The sequence below is a fragment of the Typopeltis vanoorti genome, chromosome 10 (assembly GCF_054136105.1).
Source record: "Typopeltis vanoorti isolate ZY-2024b chromosome 10, IOZ_Tvanoo_1.0, whole genome shotgun sequence".
Taxonomy (NCBI): Eukaryota; Metazoa; Arthropoda; class Arachnida; order Uropygi; family Thelyphonidae; genus Typopeltis; species Typopeltis vanoorti.
The window spans coordinates 109,922,654-109,948,309 of record NC_143558.1 but is presented as its reverse complement, the minus strand read 5'-3'; the positions used below and the strand labels follow the sequence as shown (position 1 = coordinate 109,948,309).

General features: G+C 34.3%; 1 protein-coding gene across 2 annotated transcripts in view; it reads left to right on the top strand.

Moving 5' to 3' along the window:
- UGP (UDP-glucose pyrophosphorylase) overlaps window positions 1–25,656 on the top strand; it is a 243,987-nt gene that overhangs the window by 161,447 nt on the left and 56,884 nt on the right. For both annotated transcript variants that reach the window (XM_090398780.1, XM_090398779.1), the window contains exons 11-12: window positions 10,613–10,709; window positions 21,807–21,885. In XM_090398780.1, the coding sequence (XP_090254906.1) occupies window positions 10,613–10,709; window positions 21,807–21,885 (176 nt within the window). The remainder of the gene's footprint in view (window positions 1–10,612; window positions 10,710–21,806; window positions 21,886–25,656) is intronic.

Genomic DNA, 25,656 nt, shown 5'->3' with positions numbered 1-25,656 from the left:
TCTCACCAGTTTTTCTCTTTTTTGTGTCAGTCATCCCTATTATGTCAATCTGGTACTTATCTATTTCCTTGGCTAGCTGCATTTCTTTGCCATTCAGGCTTCTTATGTTGATTGATAGTACTGATCTTTAACTCTGGTGATGTTGAGTTGGGGTGTGCTTTCAAATTTGTTCCAGTAGCCGAGTTTTCGCTGTTCGCCCTGGTTCCCTGGCGAAAACAACGGGGGCCTTGTTTAACCGGGCGACACCCCAGCCTTCATGAAATTTTGTCATGTTGTACCATCATTTTTTATTTTGGTTTAACCAATAAGAATACAATTTTGTCGGCCAAAATCAAATTGCCAGCCCATCCTCGTTCTTTCAGTATCAAAGTAGATACCCAACAGGGTGCACCACGAAAAGGTGAGGATTGGACATTAGGTCAGAAGCCCTGGTCAGTTCTCCGCATTCCTTTAAAGGCTATGTGGAGGTCTCCTCTTAGAGAATTACTATACTGTTTTGTAGTAATGCATCAGGTGATTACACGACAAAACCAGTGTTTATTAAGCAATCCTCAAATCCTCGTGCTATGAACGAATAAAATATGCACTATTTTATTTTGCCTAAAACATTTATGCGCAATGTGCATGTACAATGAATTTTAAGTGCCATTTGTAATTTTTATACTTTTATAGTATGTATTTGTTTCATAGTTTATGTTTTCTTAACTTACATGAATTACCAGAATTAAATAAAAATATATTTTTGTTGGATATGCCATTGTTGTTTATATAATTAAAAAAAAAAAAAAAACAATTTCGAAACATAACCCTACTTTTTCTATGTGATCTGATGCTCGCATAACGCGATTTATATAACACAGCATTTCTGCAGACCCTAACATCTGCATTATACGAGGGTTACCTGTATATAGTTTTAAATGGTCAGTAATTCATTATTCTGCTAATCAGACTTCAATCACACCTCTCATTCCCTGAATGATAACAGTAGTAAGCAGGAATTTCAAGACCAGCATTCGCCCCTGCTACTTTGTTGTGTGCCTTTTCCAGATCTACAAAATTTAAATACAGATTTCTCAACTATTTGTTGTAAAGATAAAATCTGATCCAGACAGCCTCTGTTTGGCCTGAATCCGGCTTGTTCTTCACCAATCTTTCCTTCCACAATTCTTCTCAATCGTTTCTCAAGTATACTTGCATAGATCTTGCCAGGAACACTCAGTAGGGAAATACCTCTGTAATTCTCACATTCAGTTTTATTTTCCTTTTTATATATGGGTACTATGAGAGCTCTATTCCAATCATCTGGAATTCGTACCTCTGTCCAGGCCTTCTAAATTATGCAGTGCAGCCACTGTAAGACTTTTATACCTCCATACTTGAGCATTTCTGGTTGAATATCATCTACTCCAGCTGCCTTTCCACATTTCAGGCTTTTGATGGCTTATTCTACTTCAGTTATGGATATATATATCCCTGATTGCATGCCTGATCAGTGTTTTTTATCACTGTGCTCTCCACTGATTGTTTCATTTAGCAATATTTCGGAGTAATTACTCCTTACATTAAGGATATCTTTTTCTCCAGTTTTCATGTCACCTTTATCACTCTAATTCCTTTTACAGCACTCTTTCCTCCATTTCTGAGCTTATTCCACAATCGCCAGAATATCTTGCCACCTTCTTGATATTTCTATATTCTTACCAAACTCATCCCATGACATTTGTTTAGCTAGTTTTATACAGTGTTTAGCTTTCTTACATTTGTCTCTTTATTCTATAAGAGCACAAGCTGACTTATTTGCCAAGGAAATTTTATTTTATTTGCCAAGGACACAGGAAGCTACAGATCTGCCTCTGTAGCTTCCTGTGTCCTCCATGGAGTCCTAATTTTTCTATCCTTGTAGACAACTTCACTGCAAGCCTCTCTGACTGAATCAGTCAATATTTTCTTCAGGGCTTGCCACTGAATTTTCAGGGTTTGGTTCCTGTTCTCAAACTCTTTAATTTTTTTCTTGAATAATGTTTGTGTATTTTTGTCTATAGTTCACACCTGAGAGTTGGTCAACTTTTATTCAATTTAAAACTTTCTTGCATGTTATTCTTTTCAATATGAAATTCAATTTTATCCTGCTCAAGACTAAATGATCACTTCCAATATCAAATCCTCTATACACTCTTGTGTCCTGAACCATTGAGAAAACATTACTATCAACAATAACATAGTCAGTGAGACTTTTCTTATTCCTTTCCTCTTCTCTCCATGTGAATTTGTGCACATTTTTATGTTTGAACATTCTGTTATTAACCAGTCTATGTCCTTAGACTGCAGAAATTCAACAGGTATTTGCCATTATTATTAGCTTTGCTCTTTTCTCCAAATTTTCCCAAAATATTTTTCTTTGTCTGACAATCATTTCCTACTCTGCTATTTAGATCCCCAAGAAGGACCTACTTCTCCTTTTTCAATGTGTCAGTTGCTTTCTCTAAAGCCTCAAAAATTTCCTCCACTTCTACCTTAGTAGAACCGTCTGTGGGACCATAGACACAAATAAGTCTCATTGTCCAGTTCCCCATTTTGATATTTGCCCACATCACTCTACTTGATATTCCCTGCCATTAAAGAAGATTAGTCTCGTATTTAGTGTTGAATACTATGGCTACTTCTTCTTTTCTTTGATTGTCATTGCTTGAATATAACATTTTGTATTTATTGCTAAGAAATATTTCACCAGATTTTGCATTTTTTTGTTTCAGTCACCCCTATTATGTCAATCTGGTACTTATCCAATTCCTCTAGCTCCATTTCTTGCCATTCAGGCTTCTTATAGTACCGATCTTGAAGCTCTTGTGATGTTGAGTTGGGTTGTGTTTTAGGATTTGTTTCAGTAACTGACTTTTTGCTGTTCTCCCTGGTTCCCTGGAGAAAACAACATTGGCCTTGTTTAACCGGGCAATGCCCCAGCTTCCATGAAATTCTGTCATGTTGTATCAACATTTTATATTGTGGTTTAAGCCAATAACAATATAATTTGGTTGGCTAAATCCCAAATTGCTATCCCATCCTCATTTGTTTAGTATCCAGGTAGATACCTAACTGGGTGCACGACGAGAAGGTGAGATTGGGTATTAGGTCAGAAGCCTTGGTCGGTTCTCTGCACTCATTTAAAAGCTGTGTGGAAGTCTCCTCTCGTTTAAACAGCTTTGATCCTTAAGCACTGCCTTCAGTAAATGCAATCATTATAAATAACAAAATGATCGCAGGCCTCCTGTGTCTGTGGTTATATTTTAATCAGTTATTTTCACTTGGTTGTTAAAAAGAAGTCATCTGCCTCAGTATAATGGGAAGGCAACCCACAATGAAATGGGCAAAGTACATAAAGAATATATATTCCTGTCATAGTATCCCTATGGGTGAAGATTGTTCTGCTAAGAGAAAGTAAGAGAAAACTACTGTACTATTTACTAAAGTCTCTTACTGTGGAGGAAAAAATGTCTTACTTTGATCGTGAGTTCATAGTGCCTGTTTAATGGGACAGAAGAATGAAAAATCTCTAGTCAAAATACTATGTATGTCCATAATAGAAAAAATGAGAAAAAAATTCAGAACTTATCTAGTGAGAGAAACAGTATACCGAAAGAGGGAAGAAGTACCAATGCAGATTAGAGCTTGGAATATGAGAACAATGTCAGAAGTAAGAAAATTAGAAATTGTAAGAATAAGCAAGGATAAAAGATGTAGGAATTCTAGGAGTTATTGAAACCAGATGGAAGGAAGGTTTTATTTACTAGAGTTGTGACTATAGAATCATCTATGGCAGGCGAGAGGTTTAGCACTAAGAAAAGATTGGGGGTGGGGGAGTAAAAAAATACTTACCACCTGAATGGCAGAGTATTGATGACAGCCTTAACAGTAATTCCAGTGGATCTTGTCATAATTCAAGTGCATGCCAATAAATAACTTTGAAGTTTATGAGATAAAAGAAGGATATGATCAAGAGGAACTAATGACATCAGTTAAAATAAAAACAGTTTAATTATAATGGGAGGTATACAGGCTCTTTGAGCGTTCAGCACTTCCTATAAGGTTCGGCTAGGGCAACTCGTAGTGTGGTGGCAGTTTATTCCTGCAAGCTCTCTGGTCAATTTTCGCACAAAATTGCATGAAACTTTTATAGTTTCTGTATTCAACTTTGAAATGATGTTCGATTTAATATCTACTTAATTTATATAATTTTGCTTTTTCAAAATGAAGTCTTTTGGCTCTTTATTTTAGTAAATACTTTATGCACTGACCCAGAGTTCGCTTACAGAAAATACACCTTTCCAATGCTTCAAGTTCCTTAGCACTGAGAGTTTTTGCTCTCTTAGGAGGTTTTTGCCTAGTCTCTGATGAAAACCAATGAGTTTGAAACAGTCGTCAGACTAGTGAAACCTTATCAAAATGAACCAATGGGAGGCGAATATATGGACACTTTGAGCGTTCATCACTTCCTATAGGATTCAGCTAGGACAACTCGTAGTATTGTGGCGGTGGTGTATTCCCACAAGCTCTCTGGTCAGTTTTCACACAAAACATTTATAGTTTCTGTATTTGGCTTTGAAATGATGTTAGATTTAATATCCCCTTAATTTGTATAATGGGAGATTTTAATACATTGGTTGTAGAGGACAGCAAATGTGAAGAAACTAGATTATTTTGACTAAGTTGGAAGAAGAAAGAGGAGAAAGATTGTTTGATTTTTAAAAAAATGGTTTTGTAGTAGGTAATATACTTTATTTTTTATTTTTGCAGGACCAAAATGAAAACACCATATGTGGGAATATCAGCATTTATAATCAAATAATAAAGCAACGTAAAATCCACAGTGATATCTTTAATTAGTAAAAGGACAGATATTTTGTACTAAAATTAATAGTACATCTTCGGTGTCTGTAACAGTAATAGGAATGGAATACAAGTAAAATGTTCGGTGGATCACCTATTAAAATACAATTGTTACCGCGTGCTAGGAAATAATAGAAATTACAAATTTAATCTATTAAGATAAATGGTTTTTTACATAAGATAAAAGTCTCCAGATCTTTGAGAGAGACATACAGTCATTTCTATTTAAATTCAGTTGGTGTAAGATAGTTTCGCAACTTTCTTTGAATAAGCGTTCATATTTGAATCTGCATATTGGAGGAGAACTGCTTTATCCCACTGGACACTATGAGTAAAGTCAATACTGTGCTGCGCCAGACCAGACTTCAGAGGTTTGTTATAATCAATATAATATTGATGTTCTTTTATTCTTTTTTCCAAAGAACGGTTAGTTTGTCCAAAATAAGAGACATCGCATTCGCAAGGTATTTGATAAATGCCATCCAAAGATAGAGAAGACAGTTTATCCTTTGTAGAAGGTAATAAAGAAGAAATTTTGTTGATAAGAATATATGTTGGAATCAATTGATACTTTTTTAGAATTCTACCTACTGAAGATGAACTTAGAAAGTTCATCTTCAGTATGTGGCCAAACAGCAAAAACGTCATCGACGTAACGGTATCAAAGAGATGGTTGAGCATGAATGGATGAGAACATAGTATCTTCGAATTGTTTCAAATAGTAGTTTGCCAAAGGTGGAGACAGAGGGCTACCCATGGCTGTACCTTCAATTTGTTTGTAGATTTTGTTTATCCAACTGAAATAACTTGAGTGGATGACATATTCGCATATCCTTGCGATATCTGGAGGGTAATCTTCATATAAAGAATTGAGTGTGTCGGTTAATAGGATATTGGTGAACAGAGAAATGATGTCAAAACTGACTAATATTTCAGAATCTGTAATTTTAATATCCTTGATTTTTTCAAGAAAATCTGTTCAGTTTTTTATATAGGATCTGAAATGACCAGTGAGAGCACTTAAGGAATGTGATAATACTTTTGCAATCCGATAAGTTGGAGAATCAGTGCAATTTACAATAGGTCGTATAGGACAGCCTTCTTTATGGATTTTTGGGAGTCCATAAAGACGAGGAGTTCTTCCAAAGTAGGTGTGTATTTTATCCACATAGTTAGGATTCCAACTTATAACCTCATCAAGTAATTTATTTAATTGTTTAATTTGTGAATTAGTAGGATTATGTGTGATCTCTTGGTAGGTCGTGGCATCTTCTAATAGGCTGGATACTTTTAATATAATTGTCTCATAGTCAGTCTTATTCATGATTACAATAGCTTTTCCTTTATCAGCCTTAGAAATGGATATTGTATTGTATTTTCTTAAAGAGATCACAGTAATCCTATTAATTCACAAATATTAGTCAGTTTTGACATCATTTCTCTGTTCACCAATATCCCATTAACCAACACAGTCAATTCTTTATATGAAGATTACCCTTCAGATATCGCAAGGATATTCAAATATGTCATCCACTCAGATTATTTCAATTGGAAAAACAAAATCTACAAACAAATTGAAGGTACTGCCATGGGTAGCCCTCTGTCTCCACCTTTGGCAAATTACCATTTGAAACAATTCGAAGATACTATGTTCTCATCCATTCATGCTCAACCATCTCTTTGATACCGTTACGTCGATGATGTTTTTGCTGTTTGGCCACATACTGAAGATGAACTTTCCACTTTTCTACAACAGATAAATAACCTTCACCCACGCATCCAATTCATTATGGAAAAAGAAAACTCTGGTACTTTACCATTTTTGGACATCCTCCTTACTAGAACATCTTCTGGTACCTTATCTACAAGCGTCTTTCGAAAACCCACATTTACTGGCAGATACATTCACAAAAAGTCTGCGCACAACGTCTCAAAAATTTGGCATTCTTAAATCTCTAATTCATAGAGCACATAAAGTTTGCTCTTTCCCAATAATCTTACAACAAGAACTTTCCATCATTAAAAAGTTAATGGAATCAAATGATTACAATTCCAATCAAATCTAATAGATACTTGATTCCTATGTTCCAACAACTACAGTTTCTTCAACAGTCTGCAGAGTTCCTATTCCGTACATTCCAGGAATCTCAGAACCTATAGGTAGAATTCTAAAAAAGTATCAATTGATTTAAACATATATTCTTATCAACAAAATTTCTTCTTTATTACCTTCTACAAAGAATAAACTGTCTTCTCTATCTTTGGATGGCGTTTACCAAATACCTTGCGAATGCGATGTCTTTTATTTTGGACAAACTAACTGTTCTTTGGAAAAAAGAATAAAGGAACATCAATATTATATTGATTATAACAAACCTCTGAAGTCTGGTCTGGCGCAGCACAGTGTTGACTCTACTCATAGTGTCCAGTGGGATAAAGCAGCTCTCCTCCATAGATGCAGATTCAAATATGAACGCTTATTCAAAAAAGTTGTGAAACTATCTTACACTGACCAAATTTAAATAGAAATGACTGTATGTCTCTCTCAAAGATCTGGGAGACTTTTATCTTATGTAAAAAATCATTTATCTTAATAGATTAAATTTGTAATTTTTATTATTTCCTAGCACGCGGTAACAATTGTATTTTAATAGGTGATCCACTGAACGTTTTGCTTGTATTCCTATTACTGTTACAGACACTGAAGATGTACTATTAATTATACTATGAAATATCTGTCCCTTTGCTAATTAAAGATATCACTGTGGTTTTTACGTGTTGCTTTATTATTTAATTACTATGCCACAGGTTCCACTAAAAATCAGCATTTGTAATCCTTCATTTCCTGCAGTTGTAAGAAGCTGTGGTTTACAGTTGGGATACTTAATTCAATAGAAGAATGAAATAATCAAGAAAAAAGAAGACTAGAAAAGGAAAGTAACAGTATTAGAGACTCAAGGATAAGATTATGAAAGATTTCAAAAAGAGCAAAGAAAAATTGAATGAAAGAAGGAAGTTGAATACACATGAGATAATTGCTATATATATACACCTATGATCCCCAAACAAATAGTAAAGTGGTATGAGAAAAAAAAAGTGCAAACTTATTTACTGATAACAAACAGATAGCAGAAAGATGAAAGGAATATTCTTGAAGACATATAATGGAGAAAAAATGAGCAGAGATAGATAAAGTTGAGAAAGAAAGTCTCACACTACAGTTACTGGAACTTCTAAGGAATTAAAAGAGTAGTCAATGAATTACCTAACTGGAAAACTAGGAATAGATGTGTATCGCCTATCATATTCAACTAGTATCCATCCAACAGCATGGAAGTATGCCTTCATTCAGCCTGTACCTAAAAAGGCGGACAAAAGCCAGCCTTCTAATTATCATCCTATTGTTCTCACCTCAGTACTTTCAGAAGTGATGGAGAAGGTTATCAAAAACCAGCTTCTTCACTACCTGGAACTCATCAATTAATTAGTGATCACTAATATGAATTTTGCCATTGTCATTCTACAGCTGACCTCCTTGCTAATCTCACCCTCTTATGAACACAGGCCATAGAAAGATTGAGAAATCCATGTTGTGAAGCTTAAGAATGCAAAGGCATTCAATTTTGTCTATCATTGAGGCCTCCTAAACAAACTATCATTTCATAGCCTCCCTCCTGCACTTTGGGATTTGATTGCCAGAATCCTCGCTGATCATTCATTGTGTGTCTTGGTAGATGGCTTCCCTTTTATCAAATTTCTTGATCATCCCGTTCACAGTTTTGCCTATCACAATTCTCTTCATTCTTCTACTTTTTGAGAAACCCTGTAGTGTTCAAATGATAGAAGCCTCAAGATCTTCCCTAACCATTGACTTAAACAATGATCTCCTCAACATCCTCAAATGGGGTGAAGATAACTTAGTAAATTTCAATGCCATAAAAAAAGATCCTTCATCACTCCCACTTACTTTTGATAATGTTCCAGTTTCCTTTCAAGATCAGCTTTCTCTTCTTGGGATGACTGTCACATTCAGTTTAACTTGACACAAATATATTACACAGAGCCTCCTCAGTGTCTAAAAACCTTGGTGTTCTTTTCTGTTCAAAACATTACTTTTCTTCTGCTCAACTCCTAACACTTTCTAAGTCTCAGTTCAGAATTTCTTCCTAAGAATTCTTAATGATATACAGAAGAGGGTGACCTGCTTAGTAGATGACTTCCTTCAGTCTCTTTCCCATAGGTGTTATGTTTCTGTGCTGTGCTTGTCTATAGTTACTTTGGTGGGCATTGCTCATCTGAACTGGCCACCATCATTCCTACACTCTCTTCTGACCATGTAAGAACTAAAACAGCCACTGATCAACACCCATACACTGTCCAACTTCGAGCATACCAAACAGACTTCTCATTACCATCCTTCATTCCATCTATCCCTATTCTTTGAAGCAATCACCCTCCTACCAATATTGTTTTTCCCCACTGCTCCAACTCTTTAAGAAATATATCAGTAGATTACTACTTTCTCCATAAAAACTTAATTCATGCATGGCACTGTTGTATTATAGGTCCTGTGACACTTTCATGTTGTGGGGTCATCATAAAAAAAAAATACATACATTGCCTTGATAGATTTGAAAAAGATATTCAATAATATGCAGTAGAACAAAACCAAGCTTTTTCAGATAATGAAAGAAATTGGAATCTACTGGAGAAATAAAAAGCTGGTTAAGAAATATTATATCAACCTGAAAATACAGATAAGGTTACAGGAAAATGAAGCAGCTGCAGAGGTAAAGGGGGGAAAAAATAACAAGATAAGGTTGTGTATTATCATCCTTACTTTTCAGTCTTATATAGAGAAAGATAAGGCTAGAATTAAAATAAAAATTATAAAACTAGGAGGTTTTGTATTTAATTTGATGGTCCTATGAACAAAATGTGTGTTTTCTATACATTTTTGAAACTACGATTATTGTAGTTTGTGACAACTACAATAATCGTAGTAAACAATAGCGGTGTGAGAGAGAGAGCATGAGAAAGGTAATATGAAAAAAATAGGAAGAAAAAAAAACAGAAGAAAGAGCAGCACAGCGTTGGAAATTTCAAAGAGTGAGTCATTAAGTGATTCACAGTGCTACATAGTAATTGGAAAGAATACAGAATTAGTTGGCAAATTACATATCATTGCAGAAAAGGAAACAAAACACATGAAGTAATGGAGGGTTCAGAAAGCAAAAAAAAGTCATAACAGGATATGGTAATAGGCAGTAATTCCATGATCAGTAGCTCGCATGACTAATGAGCAACAAAAGCATGTTTCAGAAGGATAGATTGAAGGCATACAGTACATATTAATCATAGCTTTGAAACATGTACTCTTATATGCTAGGAGTGGGGATTATTGATGTGGCCCTTCATTTTCTGTATTCATTTCATGTCACTCTGTTGCTGCTATCAAGATTTCAAAGTAATGCTTTTTCTATATCAAATAATAGTTGAAAGTCAGGTTTTGTGGTTTACTATTTTATTTATATCCTTAGAAAAATTTCTTGGAAAAATTCCTCTGATGCAATAAAATGAATTGAAATAGATCAATCATTAAGTATGGTTAAGTAAAAAGAAGAAATTAACTTAATTTCTATAACTTATTTTCTGTAATGTGTGATGTATCAAATACCAGTTATTTATACAAATTAATGCTAAACTCATTCATTTTTTCTTTAAATAGAATCTTCAATACTAATAATCTTTGGATTAAACTGAGATCTATTGCATGCTTGGTAAAGGAAGGAGGCTTAGACATGGAACTTATAGTTAATCCTAAGGTACAGTATATAATTCTATAACTTGCTTAGGTGTTTGTTAAACTTTTATATTAGATAATTTTACATCCAGAGTTATTGAACTGTTGCTTTAGCATATGATATAGTATGCTTTATAAGCCCTGCTAATGATGTTCTTAAATCTGATACCTAGAAGGAAACATTGTGCATGTGGGATGGAATTTTTTTTTTTTGAATTAATGATTTGAGATTCTTCTAAGCTTTAGAACCTGTAAACATTGTAATTCTCTTCAAACATTGCTTTTAATGCTCTCTGCATACACATATTGAATGATGTTGCAATGATTATATACCAGTTTTGATTACATATTTGTCCCCAAAAAATAACTGAAAGAGAAAAATGAAATAAATCTACCACTGTTTTCTGTGCCCAGGAGGAATGTGCATAACTTTGAGAACATCAGAGATCTTTTTGATTTAAAAAAACTTCAAACAAACACAGGATTAATACTAAATAACAAATCAATAGCTGTTTGAGTTAAAACAATGGCAGCAACAACTGTAGTTGTCATAAGAATAATCAGACCTAGTTTTTGTCTTCAATTCTGAAATACTACCCTTGGCTTCAGGACACAGTTCAATTTGTCTGTGCATGTTTCTTTTTTCTTTATATTACAACACACACACACACATACAAAGAGGATAATAATCTTAGTGTTGTGTGTGGACAAGTGCCTAAAGTAAAGAAAGAAGGAATCCATTAATGTGTATTTTGAAAAGTTGTAGGATTGTATTCACTGAGATAAAATAGTATGAGGAAGGCTGGTCCAAAGAATAGAGGATGAAATGCTGCTTTGATAAGTTTGGAGCTGAGTTGTGTACAGATGTTTGTACATGTATAAACATGACTGACAACTTGCTGTGTACAAACAAACACAGCAAGAGGAAAGCAGAAGAATATTACGTTTAGTTCAGTGGAGCAGCATCTATGAGAAAGTGATTGGATCATCTTTTAAGTGAATTACCCTTATCTGAATAAATCATGCATTCTTAAGGAAGTTTTGCAATTCAAAAAGCATCAGAATTGTGCAGGAGAGAAATAATGTTTTGAATAAAAAAGAATACAAAGTGTTTTGAAGGTTAAGAAAGCTGTATGTTTGTGCCAAGATAGGCTAGATGTGAAAGTCAACTCATGAAGAAAAAATTGATCTTGGCTGGCAATTGGATTATTACCAAACGTAAAAGAGAGAGTAAAGCAAGATCTTTTTTCTTTGAAATAAGATCAATCATGTTTTGATAGCATTCCTGCTCACTAAATTATCTTTACTGCACTTGAGAATGGTAAGTAAATTGTGATGAACTTACTATACACACAAATTACATAAGGACAAAATAAAGCATTTAATATAAAACACTTACTGTATATTTTGCTATGAGTATCTTGTTATGGCATCAGAGTGAACACATAAAAAGAAATGGATAGTTATATGAAGCGAGACTGGAATGACAAGTGTTACAGAGAGCTTTCTTTCTGCTACTCTTCAGCCAATCACATATTGATACTGTTAGAAACCCTTGGTATGAACCATTATAATCTCTTATAATAAAAAATATGAACTATTCAGAAATAGACAAGTTGATACACAACTCAGCCATTTCTGAATCTTCCTGCATCTTTATCTTGTTAATCTTTCATAGCCCATCCTGTATAAGTGACCAGGCCGTGGTAAATTACTCTTCTTACACATTGTCAAATTATTGTCTGATATTTTCATTCTTCATGTAGTTCTACTAGTGATGTAATTTTTCCTTAGAAATTTCATATTGGTGGTCTTACTTGATCAGTTGTTTTATTTTTACTCCACCTAGGTGTGAAATAAATTGTATTGCCCAGTGCAAGACCACTGCCCAACTTATTGGTATTATTGTGGCTTGAAAAAGTCCCATGTTTGGTCTCTAGAGCAAGTTCCAGATTACATATAAATAAATATTTAAAAAAAAAAATAAAATTAATAAAGAATAGCATGAAATCCTTATGAAGTTCATCATGGTACTAAAGATTTAAAGATCCATTGAAGTCCATCATGGTACTAAAGATTTACAACCTTTTGTGAGTGGAAGTCACATATTAAAAAAATAAATAAATAAAAACTCGGATACACTTGAATGTTGTCTTATATACTACTGATGATCTAATGCTTTGGCTGATTTCTCTATCTCTCTCTGTAAATTTATTCAGCTAGCTTGCATCCATACTAGTCTTAACTTTATTTGGTTATCTCTTTTCATGTTTGTCATGTTTCACTAAAAATGTGTAAAATGGTTTACTACTCACATACTGTTGTCTTCCTGTCTGTTTTCAAAATTTAGCTCCTGTTTTGGTCATTTAGAGGTGCTGCCCATTTTTGTCTTTTTATATATTTCTCATATGAAAATTATCTTAGCTGTTTAAATTTGCTAGACTTTTGAAGCAGCACATTTATTTAGTAATTGATATTATCTGCAAGACTGAGCTTAATATTTTAATGTCGTGTTACTTAATATTATTATTTGAATGTTGTGTTTAATATAGTTTCCTTACTTATTATTTACTTCCACTGAGCCTATGTAGCTCAGTGGAAGTGACATTAGCATCCACAGTGCTATGCCAAACAAAGAAAAATCCAAGTTCAATTGTAATTGCTTAATAAAGGAATTTCTAAGCCCCCTCTTTGACCAGTTCACAAGTTAGTCAATCTCTGGCACAGGCAAGTGTTTTTTTCATCCCATAAACTCAAAAAAATCAACTGTAGAACCAATGCTATTTTAGACAATAGCATATTGTACTAGGGGACCATAAGATGATGACACTTCTCCATCTCTTCACCAGGTGCCACTTATAATTATTGGTAGTTTTGGGCCAGCTATCTCTGATGAACTACCAGTGGAGATTGAACTACTCACTCAGTCTCCAAAAGACAATAGGGCTAAAACAGCCTTGCCTATTCCCTATAAGGGAATAAAAGATTTTATTATTTTATCTTTATTTTATTTATTATGAGTATCTCCATGTAGCCAGACTCATCATGGGAGACCCACAATAACCATTATTCATACAATGCCTATTATACTTCTCCCTAAACTCATTTACTGTCCCAGCACTCACAAGTAATTCTGATAATCTATTCCACCCATTCACCACTCTCTAAGCAAAAAAAATCTATTCCATGTACATCTTTACTAACCATGCTTTTACACAACTTATGGGGAGAAAAATCCTTTACCAGAATACTTGACAAGCTCCTTAAAAGGTCACCTCCCAGCCTGTTTAAATTGTGAGTAAATTAAAACCACACAACTGTAGATCCTTCCACACCCATATGGGCTACCAAAAAATCTACAAACAGAATGTGCCATTATTTCCAATTGTGGATGGCATTGATTCACCCACATATAAATTAGCCAAAGTACTCTCCTAATATACTGGCAACATCCTGTCACAAATAAAAAATCATCCCACTTTAAATACACTTCAATGCACTGATGTAATGGTCAGTTTTTGATGTCTCTCTCGGTTTACCAATGTCCCACTTAAAGATACTCATTTATTCATGAATTTCCTCCCGATGTCTCAGCCCTTTTTTAAGATCACCAGGAACTTCGGCTATTTTGTTTAGCAAGGAAAATTCTACAGAGAAAAGACAGGGGAAAATATAGGTGCCCTGCCTTCTCCCTTCTTCCCACCCCAGAGAGAAAGTCTTAAATTCTTCTCCACACCCATTGTTTGGCTGCCTTATGTAGATGATGTTCCCACTTTGGCCACATGGTCTGGATGCCCTCAGCATTTTTTAACACATTTGAACAGTCAACACCCCACAATCCAGTTCACCTTAGAGAAGGTAAACAACAACAGTCTACCCCTCCTAGGCATCTTGATCACACACCAGCATAATAGATCTCTGGCATTCTTTATTTACAGATCCCCCCCACACACTGATAGATACATTCAGCAATAGTTACCCCCCTTATTATTTAAAACCCTATATAAACAGAGCAAAATTAATTAGTTCTGATAACAATGCCCTCTCCACTGAAATCAACAGCATTTGCATTACCTTCTTAACCAGTGGCTACAATCCTCACCATATCCAAAAAAAAAATTAACCTGTTTCAGACAGCGATTACACCAAAACTATCACCATTCCATATATCTAGGAGATATCAGAAAAACTAGCAAAAATCCTAAAAAAATACAGTAACCACTTACAGACCATATTTTAATGGTTACTTACAGACCATAAGTGATTACTTACAGACCACTTCTTAGCTTCCCTTATCTGCTCCATCTAGATCTTCCAGATGTTTACTAGGTAGACTCAAATTTGCCATGAAAAGAGAACAGCAAAATCTTTATTATTTGCATCTTTATTATTCAGATCTTTTTGCACTTATTCCTCTTCTAGTCAATTCAGTAAAACAGATATTTCAAATTCTTATCATCCTGCACTGTGGACTTACATAATTTTTATGAACAGTGTACAGTTGTAATTTTTATGAGCAGTTAAATCCACTTCTTAGCTTCACTATATTGATGACATTTTGGTCATATAGATGTACCCAAGTAAAGAGCCATAAGTCTCTTTACTGAACCACTCTCCTTGAGTTCATTTCCATTGAAGAACAATAAACTCCTGTTTTTCTTGAATCCCCTGATCACTGAGGACATCGGTTGAAACACTTTTTTTTAATATATATCACAAAAATGCAAATCATATAAACAGATAAATTTGTGCATAAAGATGAATAGTCTTAATACTACAAGCTTAGAGTTATTAAACATTTACTCATAGGGATATATCCTTATTCCTGTTCTTACATTCAGCAGGAATTCACATTTTTTAGGAAACATGTTTATAAATGCTGTCTAGAGTCAATATTTAATAGTAATAGAAAATTCTGTAGTGAACTTCATCTCCACCTGAATATACCAGTCAAGATAATTCTCAATTATTTATATAAAATATGAATTCCATTAGTGAAAAGTTTTAAACTTGTTGTACTTTAAGTGCTATGGGTAGGCTAAGAGTTATTAGTTAATCCATGAACCCTACTGTAGAGTCCAAACATAGTACTTTTTTTAAGCTTCTTCAGATATATGGGGTGCATGTGTGTGTGTGAGGTGTCTCTTGCTGGCCATTGCTCGGCAATGCAGTGCCCGTGGACGCCATGCTGCCCCTAGTGAATTTTTGGTGCACCCTCAGAGAAATTATTGTAAACTGCTTTGGAGCTCGCAGTGGTAATTTTGCAGCATACCTTGCAGTATATCTTAGAGATACATTCATTACTTGTATGTGCTAAAATGCAAGAAAACATAAAGAAAGAAACACAAATATAATACATGATGGTACAAATTAAGTGAATATTGAATTCGACATTATTTCATAGTCGAATATAGAAACTACAAGAGCTTCGTGCCAAATATATAGAAACTAAAAGTTTTGGCGGATGCAAGCATAAGTAGTGTCTTATGAGCAACTTGTAGTAAAGGTGGAGCAAGCTCCAGACCTCTTTTCTTAGTAATTTCCATAAATGTAAAGCACATCTTGCAGAGGTCAGCAATCTTTTTAATATGAAGAGCGCAATATAAAATTTGAAAATTAGGAGGGCTCATGACACAGGCATTTTTCTCTCATTTCAGGCTTAGAAATTCTGATTAGTTGTTTTTAAGAAAAATGAGATTTCAAATTTTAACATTATTTTATTTACTTCGCATTTACAACATATTTTTGTCACATATGAATGAATATAAAATACCATAAAAAATAAAAATAAAAAACGAATACAAAAAGAATATTCATTCTAACAATTAGCATGTATCTGTCAGATCAGATGCGAGTTATCAATCATAATGGCAAATGCATTTGTTTATTATGCAATAATAGTGTGGCTATTTCTAAAAAAAGTAATTTAGAAAGACATTTCAAAACCATTCATGCCAATTGTAATTTTAAGTTTAATTATTTAAATCAGGAGGAGTCGGCAACACAGTGCCCGCGAGTGTCATGGCACCCGCAGTATTTGGCCCTTCATATTAAAAAGGTTGCCAACCACTGCTGTAAAGGAATTTAACCTACAGCCTGTTGGCTAACCAGGCCAGCTTGTATCTCAGGAACATATTTACTTAGAAAACACAACTGTTGGTTGGCATAAAACTCTTTGAAATGGTTTGCATAATCTGTATGTACCCTTCAAGCCTATTAGAAATCCTTCCTTTTCCATCTCACCAAATGCAGCTTGCAGTATTATGCAGAATGCTTGTAATAACTCACAGTTGTTGAAAGTGTTTCCACTTGGTTATACCATCAATTAAAGATACCAAGAATTTATATATACTTGGTCTAATCCTTTATCCAAGTGTAAGCAAACAAGTTTGCACCTGATGTAATGCAAAGCCCATATCCTTACAGGATGTATGATGCTATGCATTATGGGAAGGGTCACTACCCAGACCAGTTTCAACCTTTATCGAGGTCTCATCGTTGGGAGCCAGACCCAGAGGGATATTGTAAAAATAATCATAATTTAAAATTCTGAATATTTTTACGTATTGTTTATGTTAGGATGTTTATTAGTTTTAAAATATCTTCAGGTAGTACACAAACTTCACCCTCCTTCATCAAATTTATATTTTATTAAAAAAAAAAAATGGAATAATTTGCAGAAGCCATTTTCTCTTTTCAATCCATGTAAAGAATCTTATTGAAGTACTCTAAAGCTAGAACCTTCTTTCAACTAGAACTAGAAAAGGGAAATTAAGAAATTTTCCCTTTCTTAATTGTCTCTGATAGAATACTTCTCGTATGTAACCTTGACCAGTGTTATGCATTTTAATTAGACTTGTTTCACTCCAGTGATGCTTGCACTTTAATAGAAGCTAAGTAGAAATTGCTTTTAAAAGTAATTCAGTGCATAACTCACAAGAATAGCTTTTATGACAGACTTTACATGAACGTATATTCTACTTTCATACATATTACACCTAAGCATATAGTATATAGTATAATTTTCATTAAATATGCATTTTTTTGTATAGTGATAGTAGAAGGTAGAACAACTTGCAGTTGTTCCATGTATTCACTATACTAGAAAGCACAGCATATCCTTTAGGATTACATATAGGATATATAGGATAATAAGTGTCATCACCATGACACATTTTGATCTTTATCGAAGCATTATTGGCATGAAGCCTAGCACTCAGGGCCTACAACTTAATGTGATAACAGAAGTTATCTTTCAGTATATCAAAAAAGAAAAAAGTGTATCACCATATTCACGTGCCTTAGATTTGCATATACTGTGCAGTCCATTTTATGAAATGTTATATATTTGTAAAATATGGTGTGCTACTAAAAAAAAAAAAAAAGAGCGGATATCTCAAATGAATGGTAGTTATCACATAATTGCTGTTTAAATAGTTTAGATATTTAATTACTATTTAATATATTTAATTAGGGGTGCTTAAGGGTCAAAGCTGTATAACTGAGAGGAGACCTCCACATAGCCTTTAAAGGAATGTGGAGAACCAACCAGGGCTTCTGACCTAATGTCCAATACTCACCTTCTCGTGGTGCACCCTGTTGGGTATCTACTTGGATACTGAACAAACGAGGATGGGCTGGCAATTTGGGATTTAGCCGACCAAATTGTATTCTTATTGGTTAAAACAAAATTAAAAATGATGGTACAACATGACAAAATTTCATGCCGGCAGGGGCGTCGCTTGGTTAAACAAGGCCCCCATTGTTTTTTCGCCAGGCAACCAGGGCGAACAGCGAAAAGTCAGCTACTGGAACAAATCTGAAAACACACCCCAACTCAACATCACCAGAGTTAAAGATCGGTACTATCAATGTAAGAAGCCTGAATGGCAAAGAAATGGAGCTAGCTGAGGAATTAGATAAGTACCAAATCGACATAATTGGGGTGACTGAAACAAAAAAGACCAAAACTGGTGAGATCTTTCTGAGCAATAAATACAAAATGTTATATTCAGGCAATGACAATCAAGAAAAAGAAGAAGTAGCCATAGTATTCAACACAAAATACGAGGCTAATCTTCTTGAATGGCAGTCAGTCTCAAGTAGAGTAATGTGGGCAAATATGACAATGGGGAATTGGACAATGAGACTTATTTGTGCCTCATTGGTCCCACAGAAGGTTCTACTAAGGTAGAAGTGGAGGAATTTTTTGAGGCTTTAGAAAAAGCCACTGACACAATGAAAAATGAAAAGTTGATCCTTGTTGGGGATCTAAATAGCAGAGTAGGAAATAATTGTGAGACATACAAAAATATTTTGGGAAAATTTGGAGAAAAGAGCAAAGCTAATAATAATGGCAAATATCTTTTGGATTTCTGCTCAGGACATGGACTGGTTATTACTAACACCATGTTCCGACATAAACATGTGCATAAATTCACATGGAGAGAAGAGGCTAGGAATAAGAAAAGTCTCATTGACTATGTTATTGTTGATAGTGATGTTTTCTCCCTGGTGCAGGACACCAGAGTGTACAGAGGATTTGAAATTGGAAGTGATCACTATCTAGTCTTGAGCAAGATAAAATTGAATTTCATATTGAAAAGAATAACATGTAAGAAAGTTTTAAAGCGAATAAAAGTTGAGCAGCTCTCAGATGTGAACTGTAGACTAAACTACACAAAGACTATTGAAGAAAAAATGAAAGAGTTTGAGAACAGGAATCAAACCTTGGAGATTCAGTGGCAAACTCTGAAGAAAACATTGATTGATTCTGCCAGAGAGGCATGTGGTGAGGTTGTCTGTAAGGATAAAAAAATCAGAACTCCCTGGTGGACACAGGAAGTTAAAGAGAGAGTGAAGGAAAAGAAGAAAGCATATCAAAAGTTCCTATCAAATAAGTCAGCTTGTGCTCTTAGAGAATATAGAGACAAATGCAAGAATGCTAAGCACTGTGTAAAACTAGCTAAACAAAGTCATGGGAGGACTTTGGCAAGAATATAGAAAATAAATATCAAGAAGGTGGCAAAATATTCTGGAGGTTGTTGAAGAAGCTTAGGAATGGAGGAAAGTGTGCTGTAAAAGGAATTAGAGATGATAAAGGTGACATGAAAACGGGAGAAAAAGATATCCTTGAAGTATGGAGTAATTACTTTGGAAAACTTCTAAATGAAACAAGCAATGATGACAGCACAGTGGTAGAAAACACTGACCAGGCATGCAGTCAGGAATACATATCCATACTTGAAGTAGAAAAAGCCATCAAAGGCTTGAAATGTGGTAAGGCAGCAGGAGTAGAAGATATTCGACCAGAAATGCAGAAGTATGGTGGTGTGAGAGTCTTAACGTGGCTGCACTGCATGGTTCAGAAGGCCTGGACAGAGGGACGAATTCCCGATGATTGGAGTAGAGCTCTCATAGTACCCATATATAAAAAAGGAAATAAAACTGCATGTGAGAATTACAGAGGTATTTCTCTACTGAGTGTTCCTGGCAAGATCTATGCAAGTATACTTGAGAAACGGTTGAGAAGAATTGTGGAAGAAAAGCTTGGTGAAGAACAAGTTGGATTCAGGCCAAATAGAGGCTGTCAGGATCAGATCTTCACTTTATGACAAATAGTCGAGAAAGCATGGGAATATAACAAAGATCTGTATTTAAGTTTTGTCGATTTGGAAAAGGCATATGACAAGGTGCCAAGAGAGAAGCTATTCAATACGCTGCAGTTATATGGTGTCAATGTGGCATTATATCAAGCAATACTTAGTCTTTATTTGAGTTGTAAGTCAGCAGTTAGAATTGAAGGAAGTACAGGAAGATGGTTTAATGTTAAATCTGGTGTGAGACAAGGATGTACATTATCCCCTCTGTTATTCATTATCTATATGGATCACATTATGAAGGAAAGTGGTATTAAACATGATATCAAAATTGGAGATGTTAATGTCAGCTCTTTGCTTTATGCGGATGATCTTATACTTCTAAATAAATCTGTTACAAGTCTGCAAGTTTCTCTGACTAAATTGAATAGCTGTTGTAATAGATATGGTATGAAGGTCAGCAATAAAAAGACAAAGGCAATGATAATAGGCAGAATCATTGAAAATGTCAACTGTGTTGTGAATGGAGAACCTATGGAACAAGTAAAACATTTCAGCTATTTAGGCATGATTTTTACTGAAGATGGTAAAGTCAATATAAAAATAGACAACAGAATCAGCAAAGCTGGTATGGTGGGAAGTCAATTGAATAAATGAATATGGAATAAGAGAGAAATTAGTCGGAACCCTAAATTAGCTGTATACAAGACAGTGTTCAAACCAGTTTTAACTTATGGATCTGAGAACTGGGTCAGAAGTAAAACACTTGACCAAAGACTAGAGACCACAGATATGAGAGTCCTGAGAAAGATTATAGGCATGAACAGATGGCATCAATGGCAATATCATATTAAAACGAGGATATTCGGAAAGAACTTGACATTGTCAGCATCCAGGAATGTGTTAGCAGAGCTAATCTCAGGTGGTATTGTCACTTAAACAGAATGGGCGAGGAAAGATTAGCAAAACGAGTGTTCTCTGCTAGGTTGGCAGGAAAATGACCCAGAGGAAGACCAAGATATAGGTGGATTGATACGGTCCAAAGTGCCTTAGACGATAGAAATATAAGATCTGATAATGTTGGAGTCTTTGACAAGTAACAGACTGATTTGGAGGAAAATTGTAGATAGGAAATTAATAATGATGTAAATTTTTCATGTAGTACTATCATATCCTGTACACACCTTGAAGGTACATAGCAGTAATTTGATGATGATGATGATATTTTTAATTATCTAAATTACTAAACTATTTAAATAGTTAGTAATTTAGAAACAACTGGAATTGTATCACATTTTTTTTTTTTTTTAAACACCTGAAAAGTGTTTATTTCTAAATAACAATATTTACAATTAGAGGTAGAAATATTGTATGAAATGTCTATAAAAGTTTTGTAAATGTTGATATATGCTTTCAAATCTTTCTATAGTTCATTAATACTTAATAAAGTTTTGTTTCAGTAATTCATATTTAAAATGTTTCTGAATAGTTTAAGCTGTTCATTTGTTATCAATTTTAAGCATTTAGATTATGGGCTGAATGTCATCCAGTTGGAGACAGCTGCTGGTGCTGCCATGAAGGATTTTGAAAGGGCCATAGGTACTGTTCATAGAACATTTGTTGTTTTGATAGTGTAGTTTTAATAATTCTATTAATTATGATTTTATTTATTTAATTGTATTGCATACCTATATACAAACTTACACACTGTCTAATAGAGGATTGGGACACAAAAAAGAAATCCGTCAAAAGCTCTATGAATATTTTAAATATGGCTGAGGTAATTGTTTGGTCTGTGGTATGGTTCAAAGCTTACATAGCATAATTTTCACTAGTCTTTGATATGTTTCATTATATACTATGTCCATTTATGATATGTAATGTCCCATATTAATGCCTGCATCAAAAACTTTTATGTAACTCTTCAACTTAGAACCAATCTTTTAGGCATCATCTGAGTTTTGGATTCCTCTATTTTTTCTAACATATACATTTATTTTATTAGCTTAACTATATTTCAGGGCACCCTTAATTCCTGCATTCCTGGCATTTCCATAGGTGTGACTTAAAGTGAATGTAGAACTATTATCTGCAGATAATTGCTTTCACTTAAAGCATGATTCCATGCTCTAAGTGGAAAGCATTCTCTCGAGTGATTAATCTTAAGATTTTAAGGAAATTTTAATTAGCCTTTTGTCAAAAAGAAAATTCCTACTCAGTTATTGAATTAGTGTTATCTTGTAATATTGCATATGTAAAGATAAATGGTAACTTTTTTAATGTTTGTAGATGGTAACTTTCAATGAATAAAATCATGTATATTTTATTTTAAAATGTATACTATTTCAGTTTTGCTGAAAACCTTGATGGATAAAAATTACTTGATAAGTTGAATATAATTAAGAATGAAAATTTGTACTTATTTTTTAAGAGAAATATTGATATAGCTTTTTTTTTTTCCTTGCTTTGTTAGGTTTAGTTTAGATTTCATTTGATTTAGTTAAAATTTTTATTTAATATAATTTGGATTTCAGTTTACTTCAAATGTTTAGTAAATTTTTAAAATATAGCACACAGCACTGGCACCAATGCATAAGAGAGAGAGCAGTGGTCCCTAAAGCATCATCATCATCAAATTCCTGCCATGTACCCCAAGTTTTCATGTAGTACTATCATACAGGATATGATAGTACTACATGAAAAAAATTACATCATTACTAACTTTCTATCTACAATTTTCCTCCAAATCAGTCTGTTACTTGTCAAGACTCCAACATTATCAGATCTTATATTTCTATCATCTAAGGCACTTTGGACCGTATCAATCCACCTATATCTTGGTCTTCCTCTGGGTCGTTTTCCTGCCAACCTGGCAGAGAACACTTGTTTTGCTAATCTTTCCTCTCCCATTCTATTTAAGTGACCATACCACCTGAGATTAGCTCTGCTAACGCATTCCTGGATGCTGACAATGTCAAGTTCTTTCCTAATATCCTCGTTTTTAATATGATATTGCCATTGATGCCATCTGTTCACGCCTCTAATCTTTCTCAGGACTCTCATATCTGCGGTCTCTAGTCTTTGGTCAAGTGTTTTACTTCTGATCCAGCTCTCAGAACCATAAGTTAAAACTGGTTTGAACACTTTCTTGTATACAGTTAAATTAGTGTTCTGACTAATTTCTCTCTTATTCCATATGAATTTATTCATTTGACTTCCCACCATACCAGCTTTGCTGATTCTGTTTTCTAATTCTATATTTAACTTACCATCTTCAGTAAAAATCGTGCCTAAGTAGCTGAAATGTTTTACTTGTTCCACAGGTTCTCCATTCATAACACGGTTGACATTTTCAATGATTCTACCTATTTTCATTGTCTTTGTCTTTTTATTGCTAACCTTCATACCATATCTATTACAACAGTTATTCAATTTAGTCAGAGAATCTTGCAGACTTGTAGCAGATTTAATTAGAAATATAACATCATCCGCATAAAGCAAAGAGCTGACATTAACATCTCCAATTTTGATATCATGTTTAATACCACTTTCCTTCATAATATGATCCATATAGATTACGACTAACAGGGTGGGGGATAATGTACATCCTTGTCTCACACCAGATTTAACATTAAACCACATTGCTGTACTTCCTTCAATTCTAACTGCTGACTTACAACTCAAATCAAGACTAAGTATTGCTTGATATAATGCCCCATTGATACCATATAACTGCAGCATATTGAATAGCTTCTCTCTTGGCACCTTTGTCTTATGCCTTTTCCAAATCGACAAAGTTTAAATACAGATCTTTGTTATATTCCCATGCTTTCTCGACTATTTGTCATCAAGTGAAGATCTGATCCTGACAGCCTCTGTTTGGCCTGAATCCAGCTTTTTTTCTTCACCAAGCTTTTCTTCCACAATTCTTCTCAACCATTTCTCAAGTATACTTGCATAGATCTTGCCAGGAACACTCAGTAGAGAAATACCTCTGTAATTCTCACATTCAGTTTTATTTCCCTTTTTATATGTGGGTACTATGAGAACTCTACTCTAATCATCAGGAATTCGTCCCTCTCTCCAGGCTTTCTTAACTATGCAGTGCAGCCACTGTAAGACTCTTATACCACCATACTTCAGCATTTCTAGTCGAATATCATCTACTCCTGCTGCCTTTCCACATTTCAAGCCTTTGATGGCTTTTTCTACTTCCAATATGGATGTGTATTCCTGACTGCATGCCTGGTCAGTGTTTTTTACCACTGTGCTATCATCACTGCTTGTTTCATTTAGTAGTTTTTCAAAGTAATTACTCCATACTTCAAGGATATCTTTTTCTACCATTTTCATGTCACCTTTATCATCTCTAACTCCTTTTACAGCACTCTTTCCTCCATTTCTAAGCTTCTTCAACAACCTCCAGAATATTTTGCCACATTCTTGTTATTTATTTTCTATATTCTTGCGAAAGTCCTCTCATGATTTTTGTTTAGCTAGTTTTACACAGTGTTTAGCATTCTTGCATTTGTCTCTATATTCTCTAAGAGCACAAGCTGATGTATTTGACAGAAACATTTAATATGCTTTCTTCTTTTCTTTCACTGCCTCTTTAACTTCCTGTGTCCACCATGGAGTTCTGATTTTTTTATCCTTGCAGACAACCTCACCACATGCCTCTCTGGCAGAATCAATCAATGTTTTCTTCAGAGTTTGCCACTTAATTTCCAAGATTTGATTCCTGTTCTCAAACTCTTTCATTTTTTCTTCAATAATCTTTGTGTATTTTAGTTTACATTTCACATCTGAGAGCTGCTCAACTTTTATTCGCTTTAAAACTTTCTTAACATGTTATTCTTTTCAATATGAAATTCAATTTTATCGTGCTCAAGACTAAATAGTGATCACTAGCATTCTTATTTAAAGAGTTTGAAATAAGAGACCACATGAGTTGTAGTGTGTGTGTAATATATGTACATTACTGAGGATGAATTAATGAGAAATTTAAAAAAAAAAAAATATATATCCCCTGACACTCGGCTGACTTTCATAAGAGAATTTTTTTAAAACTTCCATACACAAAAGAAGCTACCAAAATGGGATACCTGATAACCAACACCCCTTTGATTGAAATGAAGATACTTTTTTCCAACACACAATCCCACTAGTTATTGCCATGTATGTACAGACACTTCAATTGAAGAGAGAGCGATAAGCACAGATATGTGTGGGACAAATGTTGCGCTGCTTTGTGTGTGTAACCTCCCTCTCCATTTGAAAATATATCATCCAATGACAAAATTTGAAAGGATGATGGAAATGACACATAATGTTCAGTATTCTCTAAAAATACTGAGCAAGGTTATAAAT